The sequence below is a fragment of the Natator depressus genome, chromosome 22, assembly GCF_965152275.1.
Source record: "Natator depressus isolate rNatDep1 chromosome 22, rNatDep2.hap1, whole genome shotgun sequence".
Taxonomy (NCBI): domain Eukaryota; kingdom Metazoa; phylum Chordata; order Testudines; family Cheloniidae; genus Natator; species Natator depressus.
The window spans coordinates 14350230-14369575 of NC_134255.1; the positions used below are offsets into that span (position 1 = coordinate 14350230).

Below are 19346 nucleotides of genomic sequence, written 5' to 3' on the forward strand. Positions count from 1 at the left end.
AGGAAACCTTGCCCACCCCAGGACCCTGGCCCCCAAGGGATCCCCCCCGCCAGAGCTGGGGGCCCTGCCCTGCGCTCCCGCTCAGCACCGCCAGGGGGAGGTCGCGCCCGGCTCTCAGCCCGGGCGGGGGGAGCAGGCGAGGGCTCGGGGGCGGGGCGGCCCCGGCGGCGGCCTCCCGGCACCGCCCCCCGGTCTCCATGGCAGCGGGGACGCGCTGCCGCCGCCGGGAGCTGCAGGGCCTGGGCCGGGCCCGGGCTGCAGGTACGGGCCGGGCTCGGCCGGGGGTGGGGGGCGAAACACGAGCCCGCGGGGCCCGGCCGGCGACCGGCTGCGGGGCCCCAAAGGGCAGAGACCCCAGTGACCCCCCCCCCGCGACCCCACCCCCCACCCACTGTACCCCCAGTGACCCCCCAATAGCCCCCAGCCCCCACATACACCCCCAGCGACTTCCTGTGAGCCCACCCCCCTCACCCTACCCACTGTACCCCCAGTGACCCCCAATAGCCCCCAGCCCCCACATACACCCCCAGTGACCCCCCAGCGACTTCCTGTGAGCCCACCCCCCTGTACGCCCAGTGACCCCCCAATAGCCCCCAGCCCCCACATACACCCCCAGTGACCCCCCAGCGACTTCCTGTGAGCTCATCCCCACTCACCCCAGCCCCCACCCACTATACCCCCAGTTTACCACCAGTGATCCCACCAGACCCTTTGACCCCACAGCCCCCACTCTCCAGCTACCCCCCTCCCCCGGTGACTCCCAACCTTGTATCGGACACAACCAATGACACCCCAATCCCCCATACACCCAAGTAACCTCCCCAGCCCTCCACCATACTCCCAGTGATCTCCCCATCCCCTGCCCCTCCTGCTACGCACCCAGTGACCTCCGCACCACACACTAAGTATATAGTGACCATCCCAACCCTTTTGCACCATCCAATACACACCCAGTGACACCCCAACTACCCACCGTACACCTAGTGTCCTCCCATCTCCATCTTCCCCATACACACGCAGTGACACTTCCATTTCCTGCCATACACCCAGTGATCTCCCTTCCCCATTCCTCCCGATACACCCAGTGACACCCCAACTCCCCACCATACACCCAGTGACCCTACACAGTTACACTCCCATTCTCCCAATAGACAGTGACACCCCTATCACACAACCAGGAACACCCCTCTCCTCCCACTACAAATTGTTACACCACTCTACCACATACACAAACACACACGCCCCCTTGCACACCCAGTGACATCCCCATACCACCACCTACAGTGGGATACGCCTAGCCTCCCATCACTCACCCAGTGTCACCCCTTACCACACACTCCACACGCACACCCAGTGACAGCTGACCATATATCCAGGAACACCTTCCAGCATGCATATTGCCAGTGACACCATCCCATCCTCCACCACACATCCATATGACACACTCAGTGACACCCCTCTACCTTTCACACCCAGTGATACTCATCCCCCACCACACACCCAGTGTCATCCCCATCCCCTCACCATGTGTCCAAGGACATTTCCCTGTGCCCCAGATCGCTGGGGAGATGATACCCCAAGGACAACAATATCTGCAACCCTCAGGGACATTCTCCTCCATACCTCTGAATAATACTTCCCCAGTGACGCCACCTGTACCTTCATTGTGGTCTAATTATGGATGGGGTGTTCCCCACCCCTCCTCCTTTCTGCTGTGCAGGCTAAGCCTGAACCTTTGCAGCTTCTCCTCATACCTACAACCCCCTCCAACCTCTCACCAACCTCCTTTTCTGTCCTTGGACCTTTCAGTCTCAGTCTTGTCTACCTCAAAGGAGGCAACTCATATTCATCGTGATGTTATTGCCATCGAATTTGCTGTCATGAATCAGGCGCCGCAGTGGCAAGTGCCTTTGGAATGTTATTCCCCTGGAGGCCTGGGAGAAACCAAAGGGAAGGAAAGCAGGAGATTTTAAAAAAGTACCATAGGTATGTCAGCACATAGATGCTCTGTGGTGATGGGTGCTGGTGATGGGTGGGATTGGTAGGTTTCCTTGACCCAAAAGCCCCGGACAATGTGTATTTTGAACTGTGTTTTAAGAAGTAAAGAGGGTATCATTAGAATTAAAGGAAGGAAACTATGGGCTGCTCTGCACTTAAAATTTAAGTTGATATAGCTATGTCACTCATGGGGTGTGAAAAATCCATACCCCTGAGTGCCGTAGCTATGCCAGCCTAACCCCCCTGTAGACTCAGCTAAGTTGACAGAAGAATGTGGCCTAGCTACTATCGCTTGGGGAGATGGTGTTCCTACGGTGATGGAAAAAACCCTTCCAATGGTGTGGGTCACATCTACGCTACAGAGTTATCTTGGCGTAGCTACAGTGCCATAATTGTGCCGGTATAGTCCTCGTAGTGTAGACATACCTGCCTAAACAAATGAAAATATAAGCTGAATATCAGGAAACATTCCTTAACAGGCAGTGGAATAGTTTCCTAAAAGAAGTGACCCATTGCTTGGGTCATTTATAACTAGATCAGACAATGCCGTGGAGAATAGAGTATAGGGAGTGGTACTGCTTTGGCTCCCACAGTCAGACTTCCTACTGCTTGGCATATATAGCTCCTACTGAAGTTGGATGGCATTTCCTGCATGCATATGAAGGCTAAATGATCCTTTGTGAAATCTATATAGTATGAGCCAGTGTGACCAGTAGTCTCTATGTTACACATGTTTCAGAAGCATTCAATTCACTATATATACTTTACAAATGGTGGACAGAATACAAACCCAATATGTTCCAAGCTCAAGCAGCACCCCCACCTATGAGGGAAATTTCCTTCACTCTGGTCCCACAAAAACTTGCTGTTAATTCACTGTTTATTTCTGTAAATCACTGACACTAGAAGTACTAAGTACTGAAGCTGAAGTGTTGAAACCTGTATATTTGGAAGTACTGAGGCTTCAGAGTATAATTAAAGGCCTTATAGCAGTCACAGTGCATGGGTGCTTTGATTATTCTAATCTAGACAATTCTGGAAGGACCCACCACTTGCAGGATACATATTCATAAATGCTTTGGTTTTGCCTGTGAGGCAGACAGTTTGTTAGTTTTCCATTACCTGAGTCCCTAGCCCCTCGCAGGTGTTTGCTGCAGAGGATGGGAGGAGAGGGTTGCTTTCCCCTGAAGCATTAGAGGTAGAATTTTTTTTCCTAAAAAGTTTGTTTTCCATGTGTTTAATGCATTTCCTTCTTCACCTCAGGTTTCCAAGGGGAGAATCTTCTGGTCCATTCCAACGTGTTGTGATCTAGCTTCGTGGAGGCTGACATGGGAACTCCTATGGACGTGGTGCCTAGCAGTGCAACTCAGCATGCTGAGCCTTCGGTAAATTTCCAATACTCTTTATTTTGCCCAGGAGAAAACCTCTCTGTTGGATGCCAGGGCAGCTAATGAATGTAATGATGGGGCACTACAGGGCTGTATGTACTATGGTAGGGGCTATGATGGCCTCAGATACTTTCAGCATCAGATTCACTTGTCTTCATTTCTCCTTTTATGACAGTTCCAAGAATACCTCTGACTTTGTTTTGTTTAATTTTATTAAATATGGAGGGAGTGTGATCTAGCAGTGAGAGCAAGGGCACTAGCAGTCAGAAGGTTTGGGTTCTCTTTCTGTTTCTGCCACTGACTCATTGTGTACAATTCTGGTCACCCATAGTACAGAAAGATGAATTTAAACTGGAGCAGGTGAAGAGAAGGGCTACTACTATGATCAAAGGAATGGATGGCCTCTCTTACAACAGGAAACTGAAAGAACTTGGCTTGTTTAGCTTCGCAAAATAAGGCTGAGAGGGGATATAATTACTCTCTATAAATGCATTATGGGGGTAAATACCAGGGGAGGGTGAGGAGCTATTTATGCTAAAGGACAATGTTGGCAAACAAACAAATGGCTATAAACTGGCCATGAACAAATTCAGGAAATTGGAAGGTTTCTAACCCTCAGTGGGGTGAAGTTCTGAACGGCCTCCCAATAGGAGTTGTGTGGGCAAGCAACTAAATTAGTTTTACGAGAGAGCTGGACAAATTTAAGAGTATGATTGTCTGATGGGGTTGCTTATGATGGTAGGGGGTGGGGCTCAGTAGCCCTAGGGCTCATTCCCGGTTTATGTCTTATGTTCCTAAAAGCTCATGCTTCAGGGCTTCAGCTAGACACCTGCAGGGGTCTGGAAAGGATTTTTTCTTCAGTGTAGCCTGTGTTTTTTTTATTTTCTTCTTCTGAAACATCAGGGATGGCCATTGCTAGAGATGGCATATTGGGCAGGGAGGGCCAGGGATCTGAGGTGGCGCCAAGTATTGTCTCACTGGTGCTCCTTGGTCCTTCCAGTGATACTTCTCTACCTCCCAAGGGTAGACACGAGGAATAATTAATTAATGTTTGTTCAATGCTTTGAAATCTTTGTTTGCAGTATAGTTGTAGTCGTATGTTCCCAGGATATCAGAGAGACCAGGTGGGTGAGGTAATATCTTTTACTGGACCAACTTCTGTTGGTGAAAGAGACAAACTTTTGAGTTACATGGAGCTGAAGAAGAGCTCTGTCCAGTTTGAAACTTGTTGCTTTCATCATCAGCGGTTGGTCCAATAAAGAATATTACCTCACCTACCTTGTCTCTCTTTGAAATCTTTGGACAGACAGGGCAATGGAAGGGCAAAGTGTTTGTAATTATTATTATTACATTTTAATTGTTAAATTAGCATAATCACATCTCAAATAGAGGAAATACAGAAGCAAGACCATGGGATTTAACAATTGTACTTTTCATGCTTGTGACAACGGGTATGGAAGCACAGGGGTTATATTGGAACTGGCCAGCAGAGGTCACCGTAACCAACAAATCTCTAACATCCTACACATCTGCTCTGAAGGTCATTGGAGAGACAAGGTGGGTGAGGTAATATCTTTTATTGGACCAACTTCTGTCAGTGAAAGAGACAAGCTTTCATGCTACACAGATCTCTTCTTCAGGTCTGGGAAAGGTACTCAGAGTCTCACAGCTAAATACAAGGTTGTTTAGCATAAGTAGTTGGTACGTATTCTACGGGACCATTGAAGGTGAAGTGGTCTGTTAACACTCTTGCAGCCATAGGACAAAAAAGGGGGCTAGGTGGATTACAGATTGTTTTTATAGGTTTGTACTGCATCTAGACCATTGTGCTAGGTGCAGTACAAACCTATATGAAGATGCAGTTCTTGCCCCCAAGAGGTTTACAATCTGAAAGGACAGTGACCCACAAAGTGTGGGATCAGGGAGATACCGTCACAGATACAGTATTTTTAATATGCACTTATATCTTCCCTGTTTAAATTATGATTGTAAACAGATAAAGGGTCAAGTATCCTCCATTGCCTCTCAATTCAGCCATCATCATTTGGTTGATTTTTTCTTTCTGGCATTTAGATTGTCACAATTGTGTAGTTTCGGGGTCAGAGTCCCAGTGAAGAAGCAAGAGTTTGACAGCAAAACCAGTTTACAGAATGGAAGCCACAGATGGCTTCATCTCTGATTCCCGACAACCATAAAAGAACATCCTGCACTTTGGTCTATCAGTTTTCTAGACTGGAGGGGGCTGTTTTATTCCTCTTCTAGACACTCCCTCCTCCCTGCACATCTGGTACCAGGCAGAAGGTCTATAATCTTTATGATCTTTTCAAGCCAATATACTGTTTTACAGGTTGATCCAACAAGGTAGACAGATGAGAGCTCATCGCCCAGATGGTCTGTAATATCTGGAAGCGTACTGAGTGAGCTCAGGGCCAGCCCAGTCTCTCCACAGTTCTCTCAAAGTGCATCTGAACAGGATCCTCTGTCTTGTTCAGGGATGGCCACATAATGAGAGGACTAAAAGGGACCTCTTCAGTATTATGGGCAACACCTCTGGCTTCAGGTTCCCTGGATCATGCCAGGAAAATGCCCAATTCGGCTTACGCATTCCTAGTGGCGGGGGGGTGGGGGGTGGGGGGGGGTGGAGAGATGCTTGTCAGGCTTAATAGCTATTTGGTTTAGTAACAAAATGCCATTTCCCCAGACTGCACTGGACTCTGCTTTGCCTGCAAGACACAGCCACCCCATGAACAGCAAGGCCTGTTCCTCCCATTCAGTGATTCTGCCACAAGGCTTTCCAAAGGAAGTACAGGGACTCTTCTGTTGGTCAGTGTGTGAAAACAACTGCTCAATCCATGAGGCTATCAACTGTATGAAACATCCAATCTGTTAACCGTGTCATCCGTCACCAATTGGAGTGAACTTTGTGTGGTGCAGTGTGCTGTGCAATGTGTTCCATGCATGGCATGATGTGCCCTGTCAGTGTTGGTACACACTCCAGGGTGCCCTGGAAGGTGTACCATGCACAGTATGCTGTATGTATTTGGGCCAGGCCAGTGCCTACCCCTTATTTCAGGCCCCGTTTGTTATATTTTTCAAGGTGCTGGTGCCATATAGAGCCCACACTGAGACCTGGGATTGTTGTTTATACTCTAGATTTTTTTATAGTCACACCTACTTCTGGAGAAAGTGAATCTGCATCCCAGACAAGCCAGAACAGTCTCTGCCATGATCTCATTTATGGCTTCTGTAGCTGAATGAAAGGTTACAAACTGTCTGTAATAACTTAACAGCAGAGTTAACTCCTCAAAGCAGCTGGCAGCATCTCAATTTGTTTCCCAAATGTTTTCCAGTCTCTGGACTCTGGGGTGAAAGCGCTAATAAAGGTGCTTCATCATTACCTAATATTAATACAGAAGGCTACACACTAAATTGTCCTTGGGACCATGAAAAATGGAAAATTCTTCTCAGTGAATTTTGTTTGGCATTATTTGAACAATATATTTTACAGATTAAATACTGTTGGGTGCCCCACATTTCCAAGCTGTTCAAGAAGATCATCTCTCTATGTTTCATCATTTTTTAAAAAAAATCCAGAGCTGGGGGCTGCCTGCCTTTCCTGTAGCTGAAAAATATCTCTGGACTGTAGGGATTATGAGCAGATCATATTTAATCTGCTATAAAACTCATAAACCAAACTGAAAAAAAATCAAAGACCACTTGAGACATCTGTCACTTTTCTGTGCAGATGAGTGCTTTGCGCTTGCATGGATTTGATTTTGCTTAACTACATTTCTGTCTCGTTTTTTGTCTTAAACTCAATTGATGCAGAGAGATGACCATAATATCCTCACTTGTTAATGCTCAGATATCTGCTACAAATATGTATTTACTATATAGCACTTTTTGCATTAAAAAGTATATCATAAATAGGGCCTAGTTTTGAGATTAATAGCTGAGAGTTTGATTATAATGTCTTTTGCAAAAACCCATTATTTCTCAGCTGAGATCACGTTTCTATCCCAAGAGGACCTTTTATCTAGCTCTTGCTTGAAAACCTAAAGGCCCAATCTATGTTATTTATTAAAAATTGTGATTGAATCTTAACTGCATTCACTCTGTTGGCCATTTTGTGTTCCAAAAGCAGGAAGGACCAAGGATGCATGAGGGACATGTTTGAGTGCACATAAGCAATGTTCCCAGCCCTCATGATTTTATTGTGAGTCACACAATAGTTGTCATTTATCTTTAAGCCCCAGCCCTTGCAATCATGTGATTACACAAGAACCTCAGCTTTTATTAAATAGTTAAAAAAAATGTAAATTTTGAGCCATTGTGGTTGGAGAAAAGCTTGAAAACATTGATAACCAGAAGGCAAATAAAAATAACCTAAAATGTATTATTTTTTTAAATCATATGATTGTTAAGCCACTCTCATGATTTTTGGGGCCCAACTCATTTTTGAAAGCTTGGGGTTGGCAATGTTGGTGGATGACCTGTAGCCCGAGTTTCTGAATTTTTGCAGGCAATAATGCATACTCTTTGGTCCCATGATTTTGTTCCACCCAGCTGTATTAGAGAGATCACTAGCAAAGCATAATATATCTGTGCATTGATAACCACTCCAAAGCCTTCTGCTTTTTTATATTTGGGCAGGAAACAGTAGTGTGTATTAAATATATTGTCTTGCTCCGAAATGCATGGCCAAAACCATATGATGAAATCCTAAGGAGCAGCTTGAGTTTCACTGGGCAGTTCTGGGATTGCTGCATATCTTTGCAGAAAGAGCCTGGATCTGCTAATCTTCTGACCACACTGTAAGACTCTTCATTTTTTTTCTGGGCATTTGACAAGGGGGTGGGCTGTAATTTGATAAGTGGCTCATTAATCACCCACCAACCCTGTAATGCTTGTCAGGCAGTGGGTGAAAGTAGAAAGGCCAGACTTTGCAGGAGCAACCCATTGTTTTATGGACCTAGCTAGAGACCCATCTAGGTGGCACTCATTCAGGAGGCTACATCCTTTTTGATATGTGCCCCTTGACAATGGTGATGGGTTGAAGTCTGATGGATTGGCTAGAGTTAAGCTGTAATTTTTCTCTGAAGAGTTTCTTTATGTTAAATTGTTTTTTGGAAGTTGCTTCCCTTTTACCTCTTTACTTTATCTCACAGCACACAGAGCCCTGCTTTGGTGCTGTATAAATATAACTAATTATCTAAGGGCCTGGTTGCAGCTTCCTGTCCCTGTACTGGAGCTGGGTTTGCTGAGCGCTCTGCTTTTTCTCCATGACTTCACAGCAACAATGAAAGTTACAGCTAGCAGCGGTTCCAGCCTTTCGTCTAACTTTTCTTTCTTAAGTAAGCCAGGAATCTGCTGTCTGCTAACCTCTACCCTGCACGCTCTCCCCACCCCCAAACAGCACAGGGCGAGCTGTGTTTGGTAGGTTTGAAAGTCTCTTGTACCAGCAGGCGCCATGTGAGACGCAGGGCCCAGGGCCGCTGGCTGGAAATAGGTTTCAGATGTTCACCCCTGGTTCCTGGGCCTGCATCCTGTGAGCTGAGTCGTTTCTATAGGAACCGTGTGACATCTCGCCTGCTACTCCCTCAGTGGCTCCCTCATGAGCATGCTCAGTACGAGCCTTGACTTTGGCTCAAGTATCCTGTTTGCAGTAACGGGCTGCACATATGAGACTATGAATAAGGTCCCCGATGAGCTCCAACTCTTTGTCTTTGAAAGGAGGAGGAGGAGGTCGCGCCCTGAGCTGGAGGATCTGCTCTGTGTGCTTTGAGAACGTGGCCCTTTGGCGGGCTCGTGAAGAATGCTTGCCTGTTTGGCCAGGGGGAATTTACTGGATATTCTGCAAGAGGGCTTCTCAGAGGTAAATGCATGTCCCAGGTCTCATAAAGACCCTTACAGGGCAGTGCAGCTTTCTGTTATATAGCATCTCTCATAAAACTGTGTTCCTCCCAGTGCTTCGCAGAACTAAATAAGAAACAGGGAGAGAGAAATTGTCTTGGAAAGGGAGAAAGAGATGCATACTGGGCAGCCCAGCTGGCATTCTGCAGATTTGCAGTAGTTTTGAAGAGTTTGTGGGTAATTAACTGCTGGTAGTTTCAGCGCAAAATGCTGCAGAAGCATTTACTCTGGGATCAAAACGTAATATAAAGTGCAGCGAGGTCAGGAGGGAACAGTTACCCTTTAAAACTGGCTGCTCCTCTTGTGCTCTGTAGGTCTCTGAATTTGAATTGCTGTTGGAAAGGCTGTACGTCTGTTTTAAGGGCATGCAGAGTCATTGAGAGTGGGTGGCATGTTGTAGTCTGTGTGGTTTGTTTTTCATCACGTTTTGTAAGTTAAATAGCCAGGGATTGAAACTCAGCTTGGACAGGAGGAAACCATCATTTTTAAAGTGTGTCTAAGTTCCTTGTTTTGATCGCAGGGAGCCAGGTGAGTTTTGAATCACTGGGTGAGACCTGCCAAGAAGTTACTGAGATACAACTCCTGAGACTACATCAGGAAGTGGATAGTTTTATACCCTCCCTTTTGTAGGATGCACAGAAAGTTAGTTTAAATTAACTTTGTCTAATTGCCATTTGCCTCTGTGTTGCCCCACTAAAAGATGCCACTGCTGGGCTGGTTCTGTGGGCAAAGTGTGCTGCACCATATAGACCACAGTAGGGAGGGATTTTCTGTCTGTAAGATGAGAAGGAAGGAGAACAGGGGGGTTGTGCTGGAATTAAGGATTTCCTGCTGTTTCCTTCCTCACATGGAAGTGATGATCTTGTTACATTTTACTACTTCCTAGGTAGTGTGGCTTGTTTTGTTTGTATTTAGTGCTTCTTCATCCACTCCAAGGCCCATCATCACATGACTTTTCTTTGTCACCATTCTCACCACAAACACAGGTCCCTTCTGGGCTTTAGTAGGCCCAGACAGAGAATGGGGGGACAAGAAGGGCCTGAGACTTCAGCTTCATGGCAGGCCACATTTATCTCTTTTAATACTCTACTGCATTTTGAAATCTCTCCTGCTTAACAGTATAAATACTCTTCCCCCTTCTCAATACAGCATCCCTGTACCAGGCCCTCCTGCCTGACTGTACCAAAAACCCCAACCCTATATCAAACACATGCAGTTTTAGTACAATCCACTGGTCAGTGTGTGTTATCTCTTCTGTGCCCATTACAAAGGATGTCAGTCTGTTATAGCTCTGAGCTAGAGAGTCGGGTTCTTTAGCTTAAGCTGTAGAGACTCCTGCTTTCAGCCCTGTTCAGTTCCAGGTGTCAGCCAAGATGGTGGCCATGAAACAAGCGTTCTCCATGTGGGAGCAGAAATCAGTCTCTTTGCAACGTCTGCTCCCACCCAAATTGTCTGGTATCATCCAGGGGCTGTCCTGGTAGCCATGGGAAAAAAACAAAAACCTTTTCCTCTCCCAGTTTAATAGTAGAAACTCCAATATTCCCACTTTGGTCTAGCCATGGGGCAGAGAAACAAGACTGGGATTCCCCCTTAAATCCCCTTCATGGCAGCTGAGTGTACTAGGCTAGCCCATGCACTGCAAGTTAAACTAAAAGCAAGTTAGTAAAGTGGGACAGTATCATTATTCCCATTTTACAGCATGTCAGTTATATAGCTGGGAGTGGAACTAAAAGTCCCTATTCCTTATCCTCCGCTCTGACCCACTAGACACACTCCCTCTATTATACTTTCTTATACCTTAAAAGGGTTGTTTATAGACCTCCCACAGCTTTGACACAGTGTCCCCCAATGTCTGTGCAGCCCTTATGTGTAGGCAAAGGTCAAGATGATGGACGCCAACCCAGCACGCTGATGTAAGGAGCGCTGAGAGGTAGAAACTTCTCAGCATTGGGGTAGAGTATAAAACCAGGCCCAAGCTAAAAAGTCTTAGACCTGATTTCACACAGTGGGCTAACCGTGGTACTGAAGGAGCCACCATACCAACTTAACTGTTGCTGTGCCTCTCGTAGCACATCTCTCCCGTGAGCTGGTGGCTGTTACTGGAATCATGTACCTTGCAGAATGTGGGCTCCATTTCCAAACCTGCGCATGGAAGATGAACACGCCATACGCTACGCACAAACACACAACTCACATGCACACCACTCACTAGTATGCATACAGATGCACACACAGGGCTCCGATGCACCCACTGTACAGGCAGTCCTCCGGAGCAGGTGTGGTTCCGGCTTAAGCAGGAGTCAATTTGCACATGGGAATTTGCATGTAGCCTGTAAACTGAGTTGGGTAAGTTCCCTTTGTTTCCTTCCCTCCCTGTCCATCCTGCTGGCTAAGGACCAGGCTCATTAACCCAGGAGAAGGGGTTGAAATGTGCCATTATTGCCCCTTCTGCAGCTGGTGCCTGTTCTGTTTCACCTGTCACAAGGTGCTTTCTCAGTGACTAACATAATCCCTGATTGCTGAGGGGCCCTTCAAACTGCAATTCAGGGCTGTTTCCCTTCCCATTTAAAGTCCCTAGGCCAAAAGAGGCTGCAAGTATGTCATCTGGACACATCTAAAGCAGAGTGAGTTTTGTTTAATGTTCAAATGCAGAAAGCTCTCCCATGGGCATCATACAACTCCTGTTCCTTTTTCATTAATGGAATAGTCTGCCTTGAAGGTGCTTCCCTGCTGTTTGTAAAGGCAGCTTTTGCTGCTTTGAAGCCTTTAAATAATTCAGACCCACAGCTGGACGGCAGCACGGGAATGCACGGTGGCTGTAAGTGGCAGATTATAACATTAAGATTATACCCTAGAGGACAGGATCTACTTTGTTATGATGCAGTCCATGTGGTCTCAACTCAGCACCTCTCTCACTGAAGAAATGCAACTTATTTAGGACACGAGCACAGACTTCTGTCGGTTGTTTCAGACTGATGGGGAATTCAGAGCTTCAGTAAACATGTCAGAAAAGGCCTTGAGAGCTCCAAGCAGTTAATGCTGCTGAAGTTCAACAATTATTCCCCTGTTCATACTTTCCTTTGGAAGTAGGAGGATCATTTCCTTTGACAGACTCAGTAGGTGGCTGTTTATGAGCAATGTGTTGCCTAAAGTGGCTGTTTGCTCCTTCCAGGCTTGTGTTTGAAGAACATGCATGGTCTTTGCATCGGGCTGACTCCTCCTTGGAGGATGAAACACTGAGGACTCTTCCAGGACCCCTGTGTGAATCTTTTCTGAATCAGAGTGCCATTGCCTGACAGCGGCAAAGAGTCTCAGAATTGCCACTTAGTTGTGGGAAATAATAATAGTTCCTGCGCTGCAGGGTTTTAGCTGAGTGGTTGCTGTGATGGGAACTGCCTGACTTTTATGCATGTACAGTCTGTCTTATTGCATTAACAGGATTTGTTATACCCATTTTTATATGTAGGTTGTTAAATAGTACCCATCTCCGTGAGATCCAAGTGCCAGTGAAAGAGCCTTTTTTTTTTTTTAAGTTAGAGTAATTCTCTGGCATTGAGGAGTCTCTCTCCAATGTGGTTCTCTCAGCTCTTCTGTTCCTCTTGGTCCATGATAGATATCTCTCTCTCAACTGTTGAGATCTTAGCAGAAAAAAATCTGCCGTAGGTATCCCTTTGTAATGAACACTGTTTTTGGCTAATAGGATTCACCATGGAGAGCTGTTTTTTACTTTTTTCTGTCTCCCTGCCTGTAGTAGCTCAGATCGTTAGGCTCACTCCTATCCCTGTGTACTTGCTATGGGGCCGTGACTCTTGATATGTGGTGGCTCAACTGAGGCTGGATTCCAATGACTAGGCTATATGTGACTCCTTAAAGGCTTTGATATTTTCCACATAGTGGGCTTGATTCTGGTCTCTCACCAGTTTTACTCTAGTGTAACTCCATTGACTTTGTAATTCCTGTTTTACACTGTTGTAAGTAAGTGGAGAATCAGGTTCAAGATGCTTAAAGCTTATTCAGATCAAGAAAGGCAGAGAGATGAAAGAACTGCTAATGCCACATGGCCCTGCCAGGTTGCCCATCTGGTCTATGAAATGCCAGGCAGCTGCTGCTTGGTAATTCTGCTGTAGAAGCATTGGAAAACACAGCTGGGGTTTACCAGATGTTGATTTACACTGAGAGATTCTTTTCTTCCTACCAAGATACTGTGATCCCTCAGTGCTTGGCCAAGTAGGGTTTCTGATCACTTTGACAGAGAAGCCCCTGTGCCTGGCCAGCAGCAGGGCTATTAACAGAGGAAAGATGCCTTGTGGTTAAGGTACAGCATTGGGAGTCAAGCAGCTAGGGTTCTATTCCCAGCTCTGACAGACTCACTAAATGACCTTGGGCTAGATTATGCATCGATTCCTCAGCAGCAGCTTTGCCATCCTTTTGCAAGATATATTAATAATAATATTAACAGTTAAGTCGTTATTGTTATTTCCATAGACCTTAAAGTGCTTTACGGAGAAAGGTAAAAATTGTTATCCCCACTTTACAAATGGGAAACTGAGGCAGAAAGAGGAGACGTCACTTGCCCAAGTTTACAGTGAGTCACTGGCTAGGAATAAAATCTAGGTCTCCTGATTCCCAGTCCAGTGCCCTGTACATCAGATCACGCTGCCTCCCTGGCTACTTCCTGCTCCTTGGAGGGTACCCATTTTTGTCTTGACATAGCATCATCCACAGCACTCTTCAGCCACATTGTTCCCAGCCTTTCCCAAGGACACCAGGCTCCTGACTCCCTTTCTCTTACATTGTATGTAGAGCTGGCTGCTGTCTAACCCTGAATATAAAGGGACAATGTTCCTTTTCTTCCTTGAAGTTTTGAATAATGTTTCATCCAGATTTGATCTGACAAACTTTAAACTAGGTCTTTGATTTGTTTGAATTGGTGCAGTGGAACCATTTGAGATTCTGGGTGAAAGAAGCCTCTACTCCAAGATACTGGCAGCAACCATTTGATGATCTCTGACTGTTAAGGGCAAAGCCTGTTACATGTGGGCTTGAATGGAAACCTTATGTTTATTTAAAGAAAAAAGGCTTTGAAAAACCAGCTTGGAGAGGAGGCTGTGGCACTAAAACACCCTCTGCAAGGTGCCAGAAATTATTCTTGAGGCAACAGCTTGGGAAGGGAATGGCGTGTTGTGTGGGGAGTTCAGCAGTCAATTTAAAATGAAAACACTCTGGCATCTTGCCTTTTGTGACTTTCCTTCTTGTTAAACTTCAGAGGTAATGATATCCCGCAGAAGTGCCAAGAAGTATTTAACCAGATGGATGCCCACTGTACATTTCAGGCATAGCATCAATGCACAGAGCTGCCTGTCTAGGGATAGGGGATTTGGTCAGCACTTCCAGGGCCTTTAGAAACAGTCTGAGGGGCTAAAGGTACATGTGTAGGAAAATAGCACAATCACAGGGTCTGCCCATCGTGTTATGGAAGTGACCAGCAAAGTTCCCAATTGGGGAAAGCAAGATCAGGTGCCACTTACAAAAACACCCCACTGCAGGCAGGAATGGAGTGAGATTTCTGGTATCACAGCTTTTACCAGATGTTGGGGAGGCAACCATTTGGGCAGAGCCAAAGGAAGGTACAGGTTGCTTACATTGAGGGAAACAAAGGAATTCACAGGGATATTTCTCCCACTTGTGTCCTGCAAAAGTTTAAATATCCTGTTAGTCTATAGTGATAAAAATGGTTGATACTCAGATGTCTGTTACAGATCATTCTTCTCTGCGGTCTCCTCACCTCGGCTTGGTTTCATCGGAGGAGACTTAAGGGGAGTTGTTATTACATTGCAGCAAACTAACTGAAATGAAGTTGTGGTCAGTAGAGTGTGAGTGGTGGAGTTGGCTTCTGTGTCATGTGTGATAAAAAAAAAACTGTAGTAAAAGTGGTCAAGGAGTTAAATGGGTTACAGTGAGTATTATGGATGGGAGCCATGCTCCACTCCTCCCTTACTTCCTAGTTAGTGCCTGTTTCCCCCCAGTCTGTTATGTAGTTGAATAAAGCAGCTTGTTCCCAGCCGGCAGAACTGTAAGTAGAGTTTGTTTCTTGTGCACTGAGCCGTCCCTTTACAAATAAAAAATAGAAATACAAGTTTTTTATCTATAGCACCTTTTCCAAATGGACTCCAAAGTGCATCGCTGATTGTATAAAATATCTATATACATATGCACATGCAAGAATCATTTCACCCAGCACTGAAATGTAATCATCTCTGGGGTAGAACAAGATGGCTATTTAGAACATGGCTGTGCAAGAGTTTAGGAGAGGAAGTGAAGAATTAAAACTGGGGGGGGGGGAGATAAAGGGAGGCAGAATATGAATATTTGAGGTAGAAATTGTTCAGGACACTGTCATTAAAACCCAATTCTTGCAAAAAAATGGGTTGTAATAAATGATGACAAGTGTTCAAGAGCGGAGTTTTATATCTCAGGGGAAAGATGGCACATCCAGCAGCACATCTAATGACAGTTTTAAGCAGTTTTAAGTTTTAAGCTCCCGGTCTCCTAAAGAATCAGAACTGAGGTAGGTAGCTGGGGCTTGGGCAAGGCCCAATTTCATTTGATGCACAGTGGTGCCCCAAAGTGGTTAAATTGTGAATTTGACAGCCCCCTTTCCTGGCTGCGAGCCACTTCATCGCTGCTTGGAAACAGACTAAAATATAAGGGAAATGTTCCAGCTATTTTTAAACGTACAGAACCTGTTGCTAAGCACTAGCTCTATGTACTCTCAGCTCGAGGTGTCGTGATCCCTATAGCAGCAACAGCCCAGAGTGCAGGAAACTGAAGAGAGGGTCTGAAATGGATTTGTTCTCCGATTTTTTGGCCTCATCACACCGCTCCTGATTCTCTCTTTCTCATCTCCTGGCCTAAATGTACAAGGTGTGTGTGTGGGCATGTAATAGGTTGTGGTGCAGCCTGCCTAGCTGTTGTGTAAGTTACAGCAGCCTCAGGACTCTAACTTACACTGAGTGACCACAGCTCCAGAGGGTACAGCATTTTAGTCACCCCGCACCTCCTTTCTCTGGCAGGCCCCTACCCCGAGACTTGTTAGGGGAAGGTTGGTGTAGAGCTATTCTACTAGCTCTGAGCCAAGTGGGGCCACATACACATGGGGGGGGGGGGTATTCCCTGGAGGTCAGTTTCACTGCTGTACAGCCCTTTATGGTTCTAGAGCAGCTGTGCCAAGAATTGGGCCCACAATGTTTGCGGTTTCACACTGTACTCAGGTCCAAATTAAAGAATTTTGGCACCCTGTGCACTATGGAAATTAGGGGCTTCCCCTCCTTTCTTAAAGCACCCCACCCTTACATAGCCCATCCCAGAATGCCACTCTTTCACCACTCCATACACAGACCCTCAAATGCCCTGTCCCTCCAACCCCCCACACAGAGATCCCTGAATGCCCCCCCAGATATACCCCAACAACCCTCTACAAGCCCCCACTTATCCTGGTATTCTAGTAGCCCTGACATACATCCCACTCACTGCAGCCCCACTTTCCGCAGCCCTCAGCATCCTGGACCCCAACCCCACCACCCCCAACAACCCCCATTCACCCACAGCCCTTCTACTCTCCACCCTCACCCACATAGTCCACCAGCAATTCACTTCCAGCTCCTTACCCACTGCCCCTGGGATCTTCCTGGGCACTCACCAGCATCCCCCTGGCTCAGTGCTCTGCTTCTGTGCTGGTTTAGGGTGGCTCCTCCTGATCCCAGCCACCCAGCTCTGCTCACTCCCATTGCACGACCTGCATTCATATAGCCCCATCAAGATGGAAGAGCAGCTGGGCCAAATTTGTGTGAGTTGCTGCGCCACTCAGTTTTGTTTTTGTTTCTGGGTGGTTAGGGGGCCCCCTGAGATAGGGGCTCTGTGCAAGTGCGCCGAGTGCTCATTGATTAATCTGGGCCTGACTTTACCATAACAAAAATAGGGTCTGTAATTCCCAATTACTCTTCTTTGGCTCTAGAAATGGTATTTCCGAAAATAACATATTTGAAAATTTGCTAACAGTCTCAGGCTCGCTGGCTCCCTGAGCTGTACCCAGCACTGCTAAGACCTGAGTCTGCATGGACAGAAGAGAGAGTGTGGAGTTTGCAGCATCACTGATAAGTCCGTGTGGACTTAAGAAGCTCTTGAGTGACAGAAGGTGTTAAAATTACATTTCAGGCATGATTTTCTGATCAAAACATGAGAGACTCCAAATGGTTAATTCTCAGAGCTCTGGAGGCTGAATGAAGAGGATTATTAGTCAGTGCCTTTGGGTATTATATGCTGCCACACGGGGGTTAGACCTGGAATGGGCAACAACTTCTTTGTTATCACATTGGCCCTACCCCTTCTATTGGCTGGAGTTTGATTTTCTTGCGGGAAATATGGGGATACCCCCTTTGAAACCCAAGGTTCCCATTATTAAGAGGGACCTTGGTTGTGGCTGAAAGAAAGGAGAAAATGGGGAAATTTCTTAGAGAAATTGTTATAGACAAATGCCATGTTAGGTGGTTGGGAGCTCTGGAAATTCTTGCCCTTGTCTTCTTTTGGCTAATGTGTGAAATGCATTTTTAGCCCATCACCTCATCCTTCACATACCTCTTGGAGCTTGAGTTGGCATTTGAAACTCTGCCAACAAGCTGCTCCCTCGTAGACCAAACAATCTTCACAGGCCAGTAACTTAGTTCCCTCCCTGGAGCAAATGGCAGCCTAGCTGGGATTCCGATGGTGGCTGTCATTCCCACCCAGCCATTACTGTCAGGACTCGAGCAAGTGATTTCAGAAGTAAAGATTCCAGCTCCTCTGTACTTTGAGCCAGACATACTGTTCTGCCAAACTAGGAGTTTTAAATGGAGGGTTAGAGATGTTACTATGTGAGATCTATATTTAGAAAGGTGAGTTTAGACAGCTGAGTTTAGAACTCTGCTTCATCAATTACACACATCCTGACCACACAGAGCTGACTGGAATATCGCTTCAGCAATTTGAGAGACCTGGTCAATGGCTTTCTACAGCTTTGGGCACATCCAGTCTAAAGTCTTTGGGCCAAATTCTTCTGTTGGTCATGGCCACATACCCCCAATAATTTCAGCAGGGCTACATGGTATAAAGGAGGGCAGAAGAGAACCCCGTGCTTCTATTTTTTAAAAAAATCCAGCTAATTAAACTGGGGACCATTGTTTGAGATTAGTTTACTGATCTGAAGCAACAATTTAGCTGAAGACCATACAAACTGAAAGGCAGGCATGAAAATCCTGTTGAGTATGCCCAGTGCTCTGTGTTCAGGCATAAAAAGGGAAGGAGCCAAGGCTAGTTCAACATTCAGACTTTATTCCTTCCTCCACATGTATTGTTTTCTCTCGTCAAATCATTCCTGAAAGTAGAGTTCTGTAAGTTCCTAGACATAATCATTCTAAAGCACCCCTATTGGGAAGCTATTATCATCACACTCGGGAAATAGTGTGGTATAAGGGGTTGGCTAGGTCACTTCTCCCAGTGGTTTGAACCTTTTGGGTCTTCAAGACTGGGCCAGAAATCACATGGAGAACAGTTTTTGCAGTTCTGGCTAGAATTCCAGCAGAATCCCCGGATGATATTTCTCTCCATATCTCAGCAAGTCAGCTAAAAGCACTTCTCCAAACACTCCAGAATTTTAAAAATGCCCACGTTCAATTCCAAATATGGGTGATGGTCAGGTAGTTCTTTTTGATTCTGACCTGATTCACCACTCGCTTGGATGCTACTTCAAGATTTTTGATGCACCTTTGTCTTTTACAGCTCATGCACTATCTCTGCCTCCTTATCTGTGCAAAATTGCACTAATGCCTCCTTTCCAGACAGTGCAGCCATGACTGAGGAATTCTATGTGCTTGGGACAGGCCTTATACTGAATAAGAAAGAATTTACACTGGCCCAAACGTTGTTTTGAAAGAAATTGAATGTCAGGCTTTGAAGTGAACATTTTATGAATGAGCAGCCTTGGCTGTAACATACCCCACATAGACAAGCTGG

At 46.0% G+C, this 19346-nt stretch overlaps 1 protein-coding gene across 3 annotated transcripts in view; it reads left to right on the forward strand.

The window, feature by feature from the left end:
• The first annotated feature begins 3270 nt into the window (after positions 1-3270).
• Positions 3271-19346, forward strand: part of DIXDC1 (DIX domain containing 1) — a 65410-nt gene continuing 49334 nt past the window's right edge. Inside the window, exon 1 of one of the 3 annotated variants that reach the window (XM_074936512.1) lies at positions 3271-3383. In XM_074936512.1, the coding sequence (XP_074792613.1) occupies positions 3327-3383 (57 nt within the window). In that variant the 5' untranslated portion in view covers positions 3271-3326. Of the gene's footprint in view, positions 3384-9064; positions 9262-19346 lie in introns of those variants that run through there. The other 2 variants (XM_074936514.1, XM_074936511.1) reach the window with 2 other exon arrangements.